This window comes from Bacillus rossius, chromosome 2, assembly GCF_032445375.1.
Source record: "Bacillus rossius redtenbacheri isolate Brsri chromosome 2, Brsri_v3, whole genome shotgun sequence".
Classification (NCBI taxonomy): domain Eukaryota; kingdom Metazoa; phylum Arthropoda; class Insecta; order Phasmatodea; family Bacillidae; genus Bacillus; species Bacillus rossius.
In genome coordinates, this window is record NC_086331.1 from 105533704 (window position 1) to 105550451 (window position 16748).

At 34.6% G+C, this 16748-nt stretch overlaps 1 protein-coding gene across 2 annotated transcripts in view; it reads right to left on the reverse strand.

The window, feature by feature from the left end:
* Nucleotides 1–16748, reverse strand: part of LOC134529554 (latrophilin Cirl) — a 128544-nt gene that overhangs the window by 92936 nt on the left and 18860 nt on the right. For both annotated transcript variants that reach the window (XM_063363772.1, XM_063363771.1), the window contains exon 2: nt 4349–4464. In XM_063363772.1, coding sequence (XP_063219842.1) covers nt 4349–4436 — 88 coding nt within the window. In that variant the 5' untranslated portion in view covers nt 4437–4464. The remainder of the gene's footprint in view (nt 1–4348; nt 4465–16748) is intronic.

Below are 16748 nucleotides of genomic sequence, written 5' to 3' on the forward strand. Positions count from 1 at the left end.
TATGAGTGCCATACACTCCTCCACATGATTGGTATAGTCGGTGCTAGCTGGCTCTTGGCGAGAACGGTTGAACTTTGTGTCACAAGGTAGCCTCAACTCATGCCGAAACACAATACTCTCAGGAGTCTCTCCAGTTGAGTCTTGAATGGCAGACCTATAAGCCATAAGGAATAATTTTGTGTGTTTATCCCAATCTTGTAAGTGGTCAGCCACAACCTCTGCAAGGTGTTTCTGTAGGGTCATGTTGAACCTTTCATCATGCCATCAGACTAAGGATGTAAGGCTGTATACCTGTTTTTTTTTTATCCTCAGTAACTGACGCACCTCCTGGAATATAGTCAATTCAAAATTGCTGCCTTGGTCTGAATGCAGCTCCATAGGTATCCCTGAATCTACAGATAAGGCTGTTGACTAGTGCATGGCTTCCTGGTTTGGAAGAGCATAAGCCTCTAGGCACTTACTGAAATAATTAACTGCCACCAAAATATACTGGTTACCATCTTTGGTCTTGGGAAACAGCCCAGAAAAGTCAGTCAATAGCTCCCCTGTCAAATAGAGATCCAACATTGTAGAGTCTCATTTTTACACAAATACAGTAACATAGACCTTTTCTGGATGAACATGTGTCACACTGTTTACACCAAGCCTCAACATCCTGATGGCACTTCAACAATTAGTAGCAATAATGAATCTTGGCTACAATTTTATTTACTCCAAGACAATCTCCTGAGGTCCCACCATGCATTTCTTTCAGCACTTTAGGCACTAGGCTCATGAGGTGGAGTAATTGCATGATAACATCTTTCCCATTTGGACTCTTCCGTGCTCTCTTCAATAACCCATCCACCATCCTTATGGAATCCCACTGTGCCCAATAAGCTTTCACAAACCTTCTGTCACTGTACTTCTCATGCCATGATGGATGTCCTGTACCCCTCTATAACCAACCTATAACGGGCCCTAGGTCAGAATCTTGCTCCTGTGCCACTTTTAGGCTGGCATGGCCCCATTTATCCTTGCTGTTAATTATAGTTGTATGTCAGATGTTTTTGATTCCTTTGTTATTCTCTGCCCTTTTGCAGTGGTTGTAGTCTACACTGCATGGTCGGCGAGAGAGGGTATCAGCATTGCTTAGAGTTCTGCCCTTCCTGTGTTCGATTCACCAATCATACTGCTGTATCTGCTCAATCCACCTAGCAAGTTGTCTCTCTGGCTTCTTGAACTGCAACAGCCACTTACATGCAGCATGGTCAGTGCATACAAGGGATTTTCTCCCATATAAGAACTTGTGAAAATGCTTCAGGGACCTAATTACAGCTAGAAGTTATTTTCTTGTGACACCATAATTATGTTCAGGCTTAGATAATAGATAGTACTTGATGACTCGTTCGCTTCCATCCTGAACCTGGGAAAGTACAGCACCAGTCCATCTCCGCTTGCATCTGTGTAAAGGATATACGCTCCATGCTGATGTGGATAGACAAGTATAGGGCTTGAACACAGTGCCTCCTGAAGGTTCTGAACGACAGCCTCACACCCAGAAGTTCTCAAAAAACTGTCTTTTTTCTTGTCAGCTGATGCAGTGGTCTTGGAAATAGCTATAAACCCAGGCACAAAGTGAAGTTCCTAAGTATGTACAAAGTCCTAGGAAACTCCTTACCTGATGTTTATTTTTAAGTTAAGGCCACTCCTTGACAGGCTGGATCTTCTCAGGGTCTGTTCATACTTCATCTTTCAATATCACATGACCTAGAAATCTTAACTGTTGGAACAAGGAGTTCTTCTTAGGGATTAACTTGAGTTGTGTATGGAGAAGCCTGTTAAAACTTCCTGGAGATTTTGTAGATGTTCCTTCACTGTATTTCTACTTACAACAATGTCATCTAGATATACCAGACATCTTTACTCTGTTAAGCCATGCAACACTCCATCAGTTTTTAAAAAGTTGCAGGAGCATTACATAATCCAAATGGCAGCACACTGAATTTTAACAATCCACTTCCTGTTGAGAAAGCAGTCTTCTCCTTGTCCTCTGAATGAAGCTCCACTTGCCAGTAACTGCTCTTCAAGTCCAGTGTTGGGACCCACCTAGTGCAAACAATTGTGACCACAGTATCATCAATATGTGGAAAGGGGTAGCTGTCCTTTTTGGTGATGTCATTCATCTTCCCGTAGTCCACATAGAACTTAAGCTTGCCATCCTTATCGGATGGGGACACCAGGGACTCATTGATGGCTCTATTCCCCCCCACCCCTCATAAATGAAATCATATTTTCAGCCTCTACTTGCTTTGCTAAAGGCAGCTGTCATGGTGCTTGCAGAATTGGTTCTTCAGTGCCTGTGTTAATGCAATGCTAAACTAGGTTCATTCTTCCAGTCAGTATCCCTCAAGGAAAACACATCCTGTTTTTTTTTTCATAGAAAAGCAGTAACTTCTGCTTTTTCAGGGGCAGGCAAGGCTCTCATGAGATCAATTTAATAACTGCTCTAGTTCAGGGCTCAGTGGTGGAAGAGTGCCACCCAAAGGACTGGTTAACTGTTAGCTATTTGTCCGCCCTGCTTTAAAATCTTTATTTTTAATAGAGGTTGGCCACCCTTACTGGTACAATCTCACCAACCTTAGTATCTCTGAGGTGATCAGGAGTCTCCAGTCCTATTGTCGTATCTGGCTCAATGATGTAGGTCATGTTGCCCTAAGGATGTCCCTGTATTCGGGCTGCTATTATCTGCTCATGATTGACTGGAATTGAAACAGTTTCATCGACTGCTACCTGCATTATGGACACTTCTAATTATTTGGGGGTAAACAATGCTACCTCTTACCCTCTGTTTCGCAATGCCTGACCTTCCATGTCAAGAACAAATCCACATTGATTCATGACGTACATTTCCAAGATTACCCTCATAGTAAAATCAGCACAAATAAATGTCCGAAAAAATTCCCAAGTCCCTATCTTTATCACCAAATCCAGCTGTCCATCATGCACAGGTGATGTTTCTCCAGTTGCTGTTTACAGCTTGTATGGGAGTGGTGTCCTCAGCTGTGTCTTATTAACGCCATCCTTGCGAAATGTACACGCTGATGCTCCAGTACGTCGACAGTAAGTAAATATTGTATTATGTAGACCCATTCATTGAGTAACAGACTGTCATTTTTTGAATTTATCTTAAAAAGCTGAAATGTGCCCCTTCACACTGGTCACTGCTCGTTTTCCTGTTGCTCTTCTATCAGATTTTCTTGAATGTTGGGCAGTCCCAATGAACATGCCCTGGATCTTAGCAGGCAAAGCAAAGTGGGCAACCTCATGTCCTCTGGAACTGGAAGCCTCGAATCCTATTCAGAAGCTTCTTCAGAGCCCTGATGATAATACCTTCATTGGTGGTGGCATTAGGATTTCTCTCGTAGTATGGTTCTAATCCTGTTCTTCTTGTCTTGATGTTGGTGTTCCTGGATGCATTGCGTGCAGATTCTATCTCTAGGTCATGAACCAGGGCATCACAACTCTACTTGTGAAGGGCCAAACAAAGGATTTGCTGGACCTTTGTACACCTGAGTCCATCTATAAATGCATTAGTAGCTTAATGCCGTCTGAACTCTGCGGGGGGCCTCTAGGTAGGCAAGGTGCACAAGCCCTTCGATGTCAGACTCAAACTCCTGGAAGTGTTTCTGAGGATCACAGTGAAAAGTGTCTTCAAAACAGTCCAGTACACCTCACCCATGTGTCTGTCACCATATCTCAGCTTAACAGCATCTACTAATATAGCATAGTCCTGGTCTGGTCTGAAGCAGCTCAAGCAGTGTAGCTTTTTCTTTGTCAATCCACCCATTTACTTCTGCAACTGCCTCAAACTGTTGCCAAAGTGGCTTGAATTTTGGGTGGTCATTGGTGGCACCTTACACCTTGACTTCTCCAAACACAAACTTCCTGTTTGTAGCAGCTATAGCTTCTTTAATCATCTGACAGCACTCACAATACCATAAATGTTTTTTGTGATTGTGATTATCTTTTCATACAAATAACAATGTTTAAATGTAAAGGTACCGTAATGTCTTTGTACCCGTCTATTTCACAACACTTAGCGAATGTATGTTGAAAATATTTGTGACAACAATAAATGCAAGGGACAAATAGTGATAAATTTACATAAATATTACTAAATTATTAGTAATGATGAAAAAAATCAATATAACGTGTGAGACGGAGCCTTAACCAACACTGAAAGTACTCATTTGTTGGCAATAACCAAATAAATGAAATAATTCAAGCAAATGACCAAGTCTTACCAGATTACTGGATTACATTAATTTTTTGAAGAAATTTTAACTCCAATATATATAAAACTTACCTAACCTTCTGCTTTCTGAGAAATCTAAATTGAGCATCATCATAAAAATAAAGAAGCAGTGATGTAGTGCAGTGCTGCGAAATTCCATGGTTCTGGGCACAGCTCCACACCACACCCTGTCAACAAAATAAAAAAAGTCATACATCCACACAAAAACATATAAGTTCATAAAACCCAATCATTCCATAGAACACAGGCAAAACTTAAGTATGACAACTGTTCATTTAGTTAATATATATGTGAAAATTGTGGTAGTACTTGCACGCAGATATATGCATGTGCAGGACTTCAGTAGTGGAGGTGTTAGATCATGCAACTATACTCCTTCCCCATCCCAACCAAGCCACCCCTCTTCCCTAAAAATCTGAGCAAATTTTACATGCATCACACATGCAAACAATTTTTCAAACATGTTAAACAATCTACTTAACTGTATATTTCTTTTAACCTATAAAATAACTGTTATTATAGTTCACATACTTACAAAAACACGCCAACGCTTGCAGATATGAGCCTACTTTTAATTTTAAAAATCGGATGTGGTCACTGACACATTGCCCAGAAGACTGCCTGAATTGGCCAAGCTGCAAAAACATTTAAGCTAATTTCTAATTAACCAGCCAAAAGGTTGGTTAGGTTGCACCCGGATCTTATTGGATTACCTCAACTCATCATAACATCAGTATTCACCTTGGGGTGAATCTATGTAAAAGTGAGTCTGAGCATAATAAAATAAAATAGATAAAATATTAAATATTACATTCTCATCTTAGCATTAATGATTCATGTTATGTGCCTAATCAAATAATTTGACTTTAAATAAAATTTGATTGTAATTTTTAATGCTTGTATGTTTGCATTCATTTTTTGAGTAGTGTCACACCTTTTTAGGGTGTTTTGGCAACAGTGATATTTGCTACAATGTTTACATCATTCAGCTGAACTATTTACAAATTGAACCAACAAGTTTACTCTCATTGAAACTGGCAAAAAGTTTTGATAGAGGTAAGTGGTATCTATAATATTATTGGCATAATAGTTTAATGTTGTCTTGTCACACCCGTGACAGAAAAAGGCACAAGAGTAAATTTTCTCTCATCTCAGTAGAAGTAGTTAAATCTGCTCTTCTAAAAGTGAGGTTATGTAGCTGACAATTATATCCTAAAAACTACAATTTTTTAAAACTTATATTTTTTAAAGAAAATTTGCTTCTTTTTATGTCACACCCGTGACTACTTTATGATACCACTACATAAAAATATTGATTCAGCTTTCTTAACACAAGAAATTGCATATATGTATTTTGTAAGACAATTTTGTAGGAAGCCTTTAAAATGTTAAGACTTGCTGTTTATACAGTAACTTATCTTTCAATGATTTGGGAATTAAGTAAAACGTTAGTTGATTGTCACACCCATGACAGAAAAGATATATACAAATAATTTTTTGTCTTATTTGAGCAGGATGTAGTAAAAATTGCACATGTCAGATGGAGGTTATGCACTTGACAGTTATATCATAAAATAACAACATATAACTTAATTAGGAGTACGTCTGTAGATCACCAAAATGTCGCTGTTTGTTTTTCAGATAAAATGAGTTCAACAGATCGAATGAGAAATCTCCGTGAGAAGCTTAAGAAGGACATAGAAAGGAGAGAAATACACTTGCAAAAGGAACGGGAAAGGGACAAGAAAAGAAGAGAGAGTGCGAAAAAACTGATGTCCAAGCAGAAGTTAAAATTAAAGTGTTTACAGGATGCAGAAAGACAAAAACAGTGTAGGCAAAGCAAAAAGGAAAAAAGTGGAAGAAATGTTAAATCAAACCTAGGCTCATATCGCTGCCCACAATCTCTCGGCAAGGCAGTAAATCGAATAAAAAAAGTATTACCACACAGCCCAAGGAAAAAAATGGCAGTTATAAGAAAGTTAGTACATGACACACCGGAAGTTGCAAAACATTTACTAGAAGAGAAAAGTGAGCAAAAGAGATCCACTTCTTGCGATGAAATGTGTCAACGTACTGTCAAACAGTTTTATTGTCGTGACGATGTGAGCCGCCAGGCACCAGGCATCAAAGATGCCATATCAATCAAAGATTCTAAAATGGATGTGCGTTATTCTGTACAGAAGAGACACATGATAATGACTGTTAAGGAAGCATTTATCTTGTTCCGCATAGAGTGTCCTGAAATAAAAATAAAGCGATCAAAGTTGCATGAACTTCGCCCCAAACATGTTCTTTTGTCTTCGCAAATGCCTCACAGTGTTTGCATTTGCAGATATCACTCTAACATCAGTTATCTTGTTGAATCCATCAATAAGAAAGTTAAAACCTTTCCAGGTAATATAAATGAACTGATAAAAAACTCATGTTGTGATTTATTGAATGAGCAATGTGCAACTGGTTTATGTGAGGTCTGTGCTAATGAAATCTTTCTTCCCCATGACTGTGATGTTAATTCAACCATTATTCGGAAAAAATGGAGTGAATTAGACAATCGACCAAAGCTTGTAGAGATAAAAGGTCCTTTACAGAATGCTGTTAAGGAGTTGAATGCACAACTGCCGACATTTAAGGTACATGCTTACGTTAAGAAGGTTCAGGCTAAGTCATTTGAGGAATGCAAGTTAAATGCTCAAGACAACCACTTTGTTATACAAGTTGACTTTGCTGAGAATTACCTTGCTACCTCACAAGATGAAATCCAAAGTGCACATTGGGCTCATTCACAAGTAACCTTATTTACCTGCTGTGCCTGGATAAAGAATGAGACACGTTCAATCGTAATTGTCAGTGATGAATTGACTCATGACAAATGCTCTGTGTGGGTATATCTAAGGGAAATTTTTGCTCTGTTAAAGAAACAGTTTCCACAAATAAAAAAAGTAACTATTTTTTTCTGATGGGTGTGCAGCTCAGTTTAAAAATAAATTTACACTCTCCAATCTTTGCTTCATGAAACCTGATTTTGACATGGAGGGTGAGTGGGTATTCTTTGCCACATCCCATGGGAAGGGGGCTGTTGATGGAATTGGTGGCTGTGTGAAGAGACTGGTTTGGAATGCAGTAAAGACAAGAAAATGTATAGTGAACTATGCTGTAGATTTTTTTGAATGTGCGAAAACTGTTGTCGAAACTGTAAACACTGTTTATGTGACATCACAGACAATTGCAGAGAATAGGGAAATGTTAGGAAAGAGATGGGAAAATGTAAGACCAATCCCAGCATTGCAGTCAAAACATATTTTCAAGGTGAACACCGCTAACAGTCTACTTGTAGGACGCACAAGTACCTCCAAACTTGATATTTGCCAAGTTTTCAAGAGCAAGGTAGAGGACGTTTATACAGATTCAGATTCTGAAGTGGATGAAACAGAAGAGAATTCTAGTGAACTTTCAGATCATCAAGATCATAATGCATCTGACTTGTGTGTAGGTGTAAACATAGAAACCCTTCAAGTGAATGACTTTGTCCTGGTAGAATTTGCAAGTAAGAATTCCAAGAAATACTTTATTGGTCAAATTGAGGGTAAAGAGTTCAGTGATTTTCATATAACATTTCTGCATAAGAAAAGTGATTCCTGGATTTTTTTCTTTCCACAACAAAGTGATATTTGTCTGGTGTCAGCCAGTGATATTGTGATGAAACTTCCAGAACCATCATTACCAGGTGGCACATTTCAAAGGGCTGCTTCCACCATGCCATTCGCAGTAGATTTGTCTCAATATACTGTAGGTTGATGTTTCATTTATAATTTCATATCATGCATGGAAAACAAGCCATAATTGTACATTATCAGTTCCTGTTTATGTAATTACTGTGTTAACTCTGGAAATAATTTTTTCATGGAGTGAATTGTGTCACACCCGTGACAAAAGTGTGTCACACCCGTGACAGAATAACTTTTTTTTTAGTAACCAGATGTAATAGTTATTGAATTTTCATGGGCTTGAACCCAATTGTCTTGAAATCCTTTTTTATAGTATCATAGTTTTAAATTTTTAATCCTGATAAATTCACAGAATTTTACAATGATATTAATGTAAGTGAAATGAACTGTCTATTTTTGTCACACCCGTCACATAACTTTCCCTGTTATTGAATCAAAATAACCACCAAATAAAACAAAAACCAATTAGCTCAAAATGTTCGCCTGGCATTGTACTAAAAATGTGTGACCATTATTTAAAGCTAAATAAATCATAATGTTGTAATAAATTATTTTGAAGGCTGAAAACTGCTCTGCAAATGTCACACCCGTGACAATGGATTAACCCCTTATCCTTTAATGATGACACATTTGGTGATAATATATCAATTATTACTAAACAAAAACATTTACAATCCAAACAATTATTTCTACGTGCCAATTTAAGGTCGCAACAATAGAGAACCAAAGATATGTCTACCATACATACTCTTAGAAGTCCACATTTATTTTCCCACAAATAATTATGACACAGCTACATTCTATTTTATTTTTAAAACCTGTTGAAAAATGTTAGAAAAACTAAAATTTAACTATTAGTTCTCTTTAGACACGTTACTGAGTAGAGACAGCCAGTCTAACTTGCCATTGCCGGGTTTGTAACTTATCACTGTTTCCCAAATAAAGACCATTCCTGAAGCTGTTTGAGGTTTCAAGACTTTATTTTCTTCTATACTATGGCAAATGAATGAACGAAAGAAAATTTATATATATACATGTAAGAGGCTGATTTTTTCAAACTACAGGGGCTAACAACCACTGCTCATCATAATTGTATACAATGGTAATAATTCATTCATAACTGCTGTCACAGACTTAATTTTATTTTTTAGTCAAGAGTATGTACACAATTGTAATTATTGCATTATCTAACATAGAAATTGATGATTAATTTTTTTTTTACATTCTACACCTGAGCAGCATTTATGAAATTTTTAAGTTTCAATTCTTTATTACCATGAGATAAAAAAGCAGAATACTTTAAGTCATTCCCGCTAAATAATGCCTAATGAACTGATTTAATGTTTGTAAAAGACTTTCCAGAAAGGCTCTGATGGAGGAAAGGAGGGAGGAAGGGAGGGGGGGGGGGGGGGGGTTTGTGAGAGGTTCATAGCACGTCAAAATATAAAATGCATTTCAATAATGATTCACTCATTCCATGTATAAAAAATTTTTAGTATCTACCATCAAAGTTAATTTACGATTTATATGTTTATCAAATCTTAAAAATTTTTACTTCTACAGTATAATTTTTTTAATATTACTAACCATGTATTTTGCAGACTACAGCATAACTAATGCAAGAAAAGTTTTATAAGATAAGTTGGTTTTCTACAAAACACATTCTTTTTTCTTTCAAAGAAATTTAACAAAGATTTTTCTTATTGTTAAGTGTGAGATTTTTCATGTGATTTTAATAATTTGAGAAAATATTGAACTAAAATCTATACTTTTTAAGAGAAAAATAGGTTATGTTTCTAATCAAGTCTTGAACATCAGATCAATTACCTATTTAATAATTAAAAATATTCTAAATACTTTCAAAAATTTAGTGGTACAAAGCTGAACCAAAAATTAATTTATAAGAGCTTTTGTACAAAAATGATTAAATGATATAGTATATCTGATTTAAATTGTATGTGTGTTTCTGAACAGTAACAACATTTTTTTACATTTGGCATGAACATAACTCAAGATATGATATGTATTTTGGACATATGTCATTGCTGATTATACTGTATGTCATAAGAAACCTCAAAAACATTATTGAGGTTTATTATGACATAACAGTGTAACCAGCCATATGTTAAAAAAAAAACTTTTCAAATGAATCCGAGATTGCAAGAACCATTCAAACAACATAACTCAAAATAATCAAAAGTTATGATGCAAGTCCAATACGAACTGTTTTGAAAATGAGTATTAAATAAGATCCATACACAGACAACCAACCATTGTAAGGTTTTTAAAAGCAAACTTTAATGAACTAATTAGTTGATAGAGACAACAAGGTCTGCTGGGATGAGAATAGAGCGCTGGCAGAATACACTGGTAGAGGAAACATGAGTACCCAGTGAAAACACACCTCATCTCATGGCAATGTCCGCCATGTTTCCCACTCGTGAAAAATCCTAGTTGACTTCGCCGGGAATCAAACTAGGGTCCCCTTGATGGGATGCAAGAGATCCAAAGCAACTTGTTTTATGAGTGAGTCTGCAGAAAAGGATACTAAAATTTTAGTTTCTAAAGAATGGAATTAATATATTACCGGTGTACTCGGAAGTGAGAACAAGGTAAGGCCTGTATCTGTCATGAAAAAACAAGATCTTCGGAGACTGATTTTGGTTTATATCTTCTAACTATTATATGACAAGGAAACTAGAATTGTTTGTACTACACTATTACAAACTGGCACACAGCTATTGTTAGTACGTACGTATATCCAGTTCAAGCAAGTAATTTCAAAGAAAAAATGTATGGGTCACAAAAAACATTTGCAGCATACAAATGCACGTTCATAAGTCAAAGAATAAGCTCTTCTACAGGAATTAGCCAAATTATAACATCAATATTATTTCTAAATAATTTGAAAAAGTATTCTTTTTTATAACCCTGGCTAGCAAACATTGAAATACCTTAAATAACTCTTAACTTTTTATCAAGTAGGCATGACAAACTTCCAAAATTGACTACAAAACCAGACAAAAAACTTAAACTAAATATTGTACTTGAGTACAATAAATCAATGGGATAGGTTGACAGGAGTACAGTGAAAAGCATCAAGAAATCATCAACGTGGTACCACAAGCTGTTTCTTTCCTTACAGTTGATATTGCTCTGTTAATTCATGTTGTTTATATAATAAATTTGTTTTAAAAACATTTTATACAAAGTTTCAAATAAAATTTACTGAACAAATTTTGGCAAAGTACAACATAGAAAGAAGAAAATATGGCTGAAAAGAAAATCTGACTTCCCACCGAGACTGACATCAGGACCTCATCTTTCCGATGAATGGAGTGCATACAGGACATGTGTTGTGTGCAAAGAGCACAATAAGAGAAAGCAAAATAAAGTCTGCTGCAAAGAATGCAATGCAACAATATGTGCTGCTCCATGCTTCAATATTTATCACATAATTTTTTTTTAAATAGTTAAGGAACTAAAAGGATGGTAGGCTACCTAACTGTAAACATTATCTTTTTCTTGTGAATTATATTAAATATCCTAAAATATATAATTAGATATAAAGAGTAAAAAGAAAAAACTTGTTTACTAGTGTCAATGTGATAATAAAATAAAAAGTAAAGTAATCATGGCTGGTAAGTCACAGAGCCCATGTCCTAAGGTCTTTCCACCCCTATCACTTCACCAGAGAGAAAGGGTTAATTCCCTTTAGACCATTAGGAAAGACAACATTTACACAGAAACCAAAATGGGCTATTCCATTTTAAAAATTATCTGGAAAATATGTAATTATACAAAACAATTAATTTGGCGAGCACACACCAGTCGGAACAGATGAAATTTATATAAATACGGTGAAACCCTCTTGTGTCCCCGTTATTAACATGAAAACTAGTAACAGGAAGACCCATTCCAAAAATTAAAAAGCCAGAAGACTAAAAACACTTTAGACTGATCAAAATTCTTAGGTAAAGTGATGCACAAAGAGATTATGTCTGTGATTTATACCATGAAAAACAATAGAGCTTTCAAACCCAAAAAAAAAATCATAAGCACTACCCTTTTTTGGACATTACAGATAATATTGACAAAGCAATGGATTAGTCTCAAATAGCATTCCTAATTCTGTTAGATGCAGGGTTGGAGAAAAAAACTTTTTTTTAAAACCCAAACAATCTGTTTTTTTTTTATGGTTTAAACCAGGTATTTTTTATTACATTAGTTATTTTGGTTCTCAGCACGTTCAAATGAAAGTCATATAACATCCAGCTTTCTGCCACTCAAAAGAATTTAAGTCCAGCAAATCTGCACAGATTAGGACTTAAACACAGAAAGTGTATTTCCCCACAGGAGGAGGATTCTCCATGAAACGGGTGTTTCCAACAGAAAGGGGATTTACAGTACAGTCAGGGATAACCCACAAAAAAGGATTTTTTTTTTAAATTTATTTATTCTTTTCTTACACTTTTAACTACAATTTAATAATTATTTTAATTTTAGACAAGTATTTAGCTGGGTATAATTTAAAAATTATTCAGATATATTAAATGATAAGATCTTGATTAGTATATAATTATTTGTTCCTGTGCCACAAGAAACATCAATGAGCAAACTATTTTTATTAGAGAGGAAATAAACAGTTCATTAAAATTTATTAACATATTCTATTTAAAAATACATTTTTTTAAATTAGGGAAAAACAACCTCAAACTAAACCCCACAAAATGCATGTTTTAGTAAAATTGGAATAAATCAAGTTTGAAAAATATTAAATCACTCCATGATTACAATTTATAACGAATGATACAGTCCCAAAATATAGCCAAGAGATTAGGTACTGTACAAGACAAAAATCTATAATGGTCTAAGCATATTTCAGGGAAAGTGTAAAAGAATAATACATATTGGCTAAAACATGCAAAATTTTAAACAAATACCTGTGACATGCAGGTCTCTTCTCTATTTAACTGTTGCACAAAGCTGTTTATAGGAATAGAAAAAAACTCTTCAGTATATAATTTAAAAAAATTGGTTGTCTGTAAAGTCGGTTTACGGACGATAGTTTAACGTGACGTCATAACAAAACATTGATGAAATGATTACATACTTTTATGAATAAAATTGAATCATTTTTATTTAAATAATAAAAGAATAAATACTTGAAATTATACTAGTAATCAGATTTTTAAAATTCCGAAATTGTTGTTGTAATAAGCAATCAAAACCACAGATTAAAATTCGTCGAGAATATTTTACGTTTTTATGTCTTCCAGTGCTCAAAATGATATGCAATTGTGGCCCCGGGCACGAAATTTTATTTATAATTCATTAATAATAACGCCCCTCGCGATAAACAAAGGAAAATATGTATTAACGAGTGCCTGGTTGCTGCGGAAGCGGTTAAATAGCGCGATTCGTTCGGTTCGCGTACGTCACCGTAGATGACAGCACCGTAGGGGAATATTATTTCGTTTTTATAATACCATTTTATAACAAATATGCATCCCAAATAGACCAAACTTATTTATGCATTACAATATTTTTTAAAACATTGTGCAAAAAATCCCACGTGTAATTTGAATTATTATGTGTAACTGTAAAACACCATTGTTCGTACAAAAACATATTTGAATATTCAACATTACTTTTAAAAAACCGTACCGATTGTGCTGAAAATCAGTGGACGATCGTTAAATTACAAAATATTAATAATTCAAACGACGAAAACATGATTGAAAAGTCAAATTGATGGTTGTTCCAATCGAGTGGAAGAGAGATGCGGCGCAAGCGTACAATGAGCGTAACGGGACACATCTTAGCGGGACAATGTGCGTTATGGGACACTTTTTCGTACGTGCAGCAGGCGTTCATCGATTTATTAGACGTTGTCACGTCAAAAACTCCAAAACACATCTCCACGATATGCATATAACTAAATGCAACATTCTAAATGGATAAATATTGAAATTAGGCATCTGCTCCAACTTACTAGACAGGTAGCAACGATTAAAATTCTTAAGCAGCATAAATATCCGATTCAATAAGCTATTACAACAAACACCTTGTGACATTCATCTCACCAGGCAAAAAAACATTTCAAAGTTAAAGTGCAAAGAAGTACAGTTTACAAAAAAATACTTTACATACTCAGCCAGCAAACTGTGGAATGACTTAAGAAAAAACTTAAGACCAAATAAAATCTCTTTGAGCATACTATTTCAAAAGTAATCAAAATTAAATCTATGTTAATCATGGTTGTGTAATTTAAGTTAGTATAAATATTTTTTCTATTTTATTATTATAAAATTATTACCTACTGTAAATGTTAAATATATATGTATGAAATACATGTTTGTTGAAAACTGTACTTGGCAGAACTGTAAGTAGGTAAATAAGCAAATTAAATAAAAAATTGGTTCTACAGTGAAAGGTCCTAAATATGGCGTGTATGAGAACACGGCCATGCCGAATTAGCAATTTGCAGTCATTGAACACAATACCATTTTAACAGGAAGACAAAGAAAAAATTAATAGACATGCTGAAAATTAATATTCAAAACAAGTTTTAATAAGTTGCTCTATAGAAATGAAAGCTTCAGATTATAAAAAAAAAATCATTACAGAAATGTACCCTTGAAGTATTAAATTTGAACTGCTAAAAAACAGAAAAAACTGCTATGTAATGAAAATCAACAGTAACAAACTCTGAGCGAACTAAAAACATAGGCAGTGCAGTGGTGCGACCTGGCAACCAAGATCAACAGACAGAATCCACTCAAAAAAAACTTGAATGTGACCGGCTCGATTGGTGTCGGATAACAGAATGTGGCCAACCATAGAATGCCAGATTAAATATCTTTCCATGTATTTAAAAATCTTATCACAACACCACCCACACCATTACCATAGCATTCATTTTTTCATGTCTTATAACAAAGCTGTACATTTGTAATCATCTAATAGTAGCACAATTTGTACATAATGAACAAAGCTACTAACCACTGAAGTACACAAACTGCTTAATATGTGGTAGTTCCAACGAAAGCAGTGCAGCTAATTTGTTTATGAAATCTGAAAAACTGAATGTAATACTGATTACATTGTAAATGTGCAATATCTTATCACACACAGAGATAATATTCAGTAAAACCTACAAGACTCAATTTACGTTATTTTCCATAAGGTTCAGATTATGGCTTTGTGATTTTACAGTGACTTGTTGCCCAGTAGGAACATTTGACTAAAGTATCATTTATAAAAATTAATTAACTAAATTGTCAATTTTCTAATATTGATTTATCTGTGTAGAGCCATTGCGCAGTTCAAATGGCTCCTAAATATTCCACCTGCCTGATATTACATGGTGCAGATAGAACAGTCAGAGTACAAATAGGTTTGTGTGTACTGCATCATAAGTTTAACATGTTAGTGATGCATGCACACACGTATTCAATGGATGTAATTGCTATTTACAGTTAAACATGAATTTAGGCTTATGTCCTTAAACTTTTGTAGTTCAAAAATTATTATCAGAATATTTTGCAACATGTTCAAAATATAAAAAAGTAAACACCTTAACTGCGCCAAAACAAAGCTAAAAAATATCTTTTTAATTGTTCAGCATTAATTTTTTACTTTTTGAAAGAAAAAAGTTTTTTATTTCCACCCAGAATAAACACACAATTCTTTATATTTTGTGAAATTCTACTTACCTCATTGCAATAAAATAATTTAGACTCTTAACTACATCTTCACTATTAGTGCACCCTCGTTTTCTATTTGGCTTTCTTAAAACTCCATCTTCCTGCAGAACCTTTTCAGCCTTTATAACCAAATATTCTGTTGCTCCAAAATAACTAACAAGTTTGGGAGTGCTCCATGATTCAAGGGGAAGTGACAGTTTCAGATTTTTCTTAATGATATAACTGACTTACTTTGTTTTCAATTTCCTCATCACATCGCTTGTTGAACTTTTTACAGGATAAAGTACAACAAAAACTTAAATTTTCTAGCAATACAAAAACCCATTATCTTTAGTTCTACATGTACTTTTGTCTTAAGTTCAGTAAATTTTCAATGTTCTGTAGATGATTCAGTGAGTTCTGTTGCAAAATATTCTGGATATATATATATATATATATATATATATATATATATAATGTACTGGTCCCAACACATTACACTTTAACAGTGGTTTCCATAGTCAAAAGCACAGACTGCATTTTAAACAAACATTCGGAAGAGAATTTTGCACAATTGCAACAATGTTTATGTAGACTATTATAAACATATTAACATAACTGCCAACTTTTATAGATGAAAAATGTTAAAATTTTTAAATATATATTTGTTTCACACTAAAAAATTATAGCAACAAATTTACTTAAATTATATTTTTTAAAGAAACTAACCTTGTTCTTCTGCGTGTTTTTAAAGAAAATTATACACAATATTTATCATTCTGTTTTCTGCAGCATTGTGTATGTGTCAGATTTAGATTTCTTAAGGAAGTGTTGTTCACTTGATCATAACACTTCTTATCAGATTTTGCCAAGAATCAGCACTTGAGATGACATTGATGGTTAAATGTTGTCCTGTACTTTTTTCTTAACACTGCTAAAGACCCTCTCACATCAGCATTGCCATGTGGTATGACCAATATTGGAAGCAACTCTTTATGGTAGCTCTTAACCCTCCATCAGGCACAATACAGGTTGCAA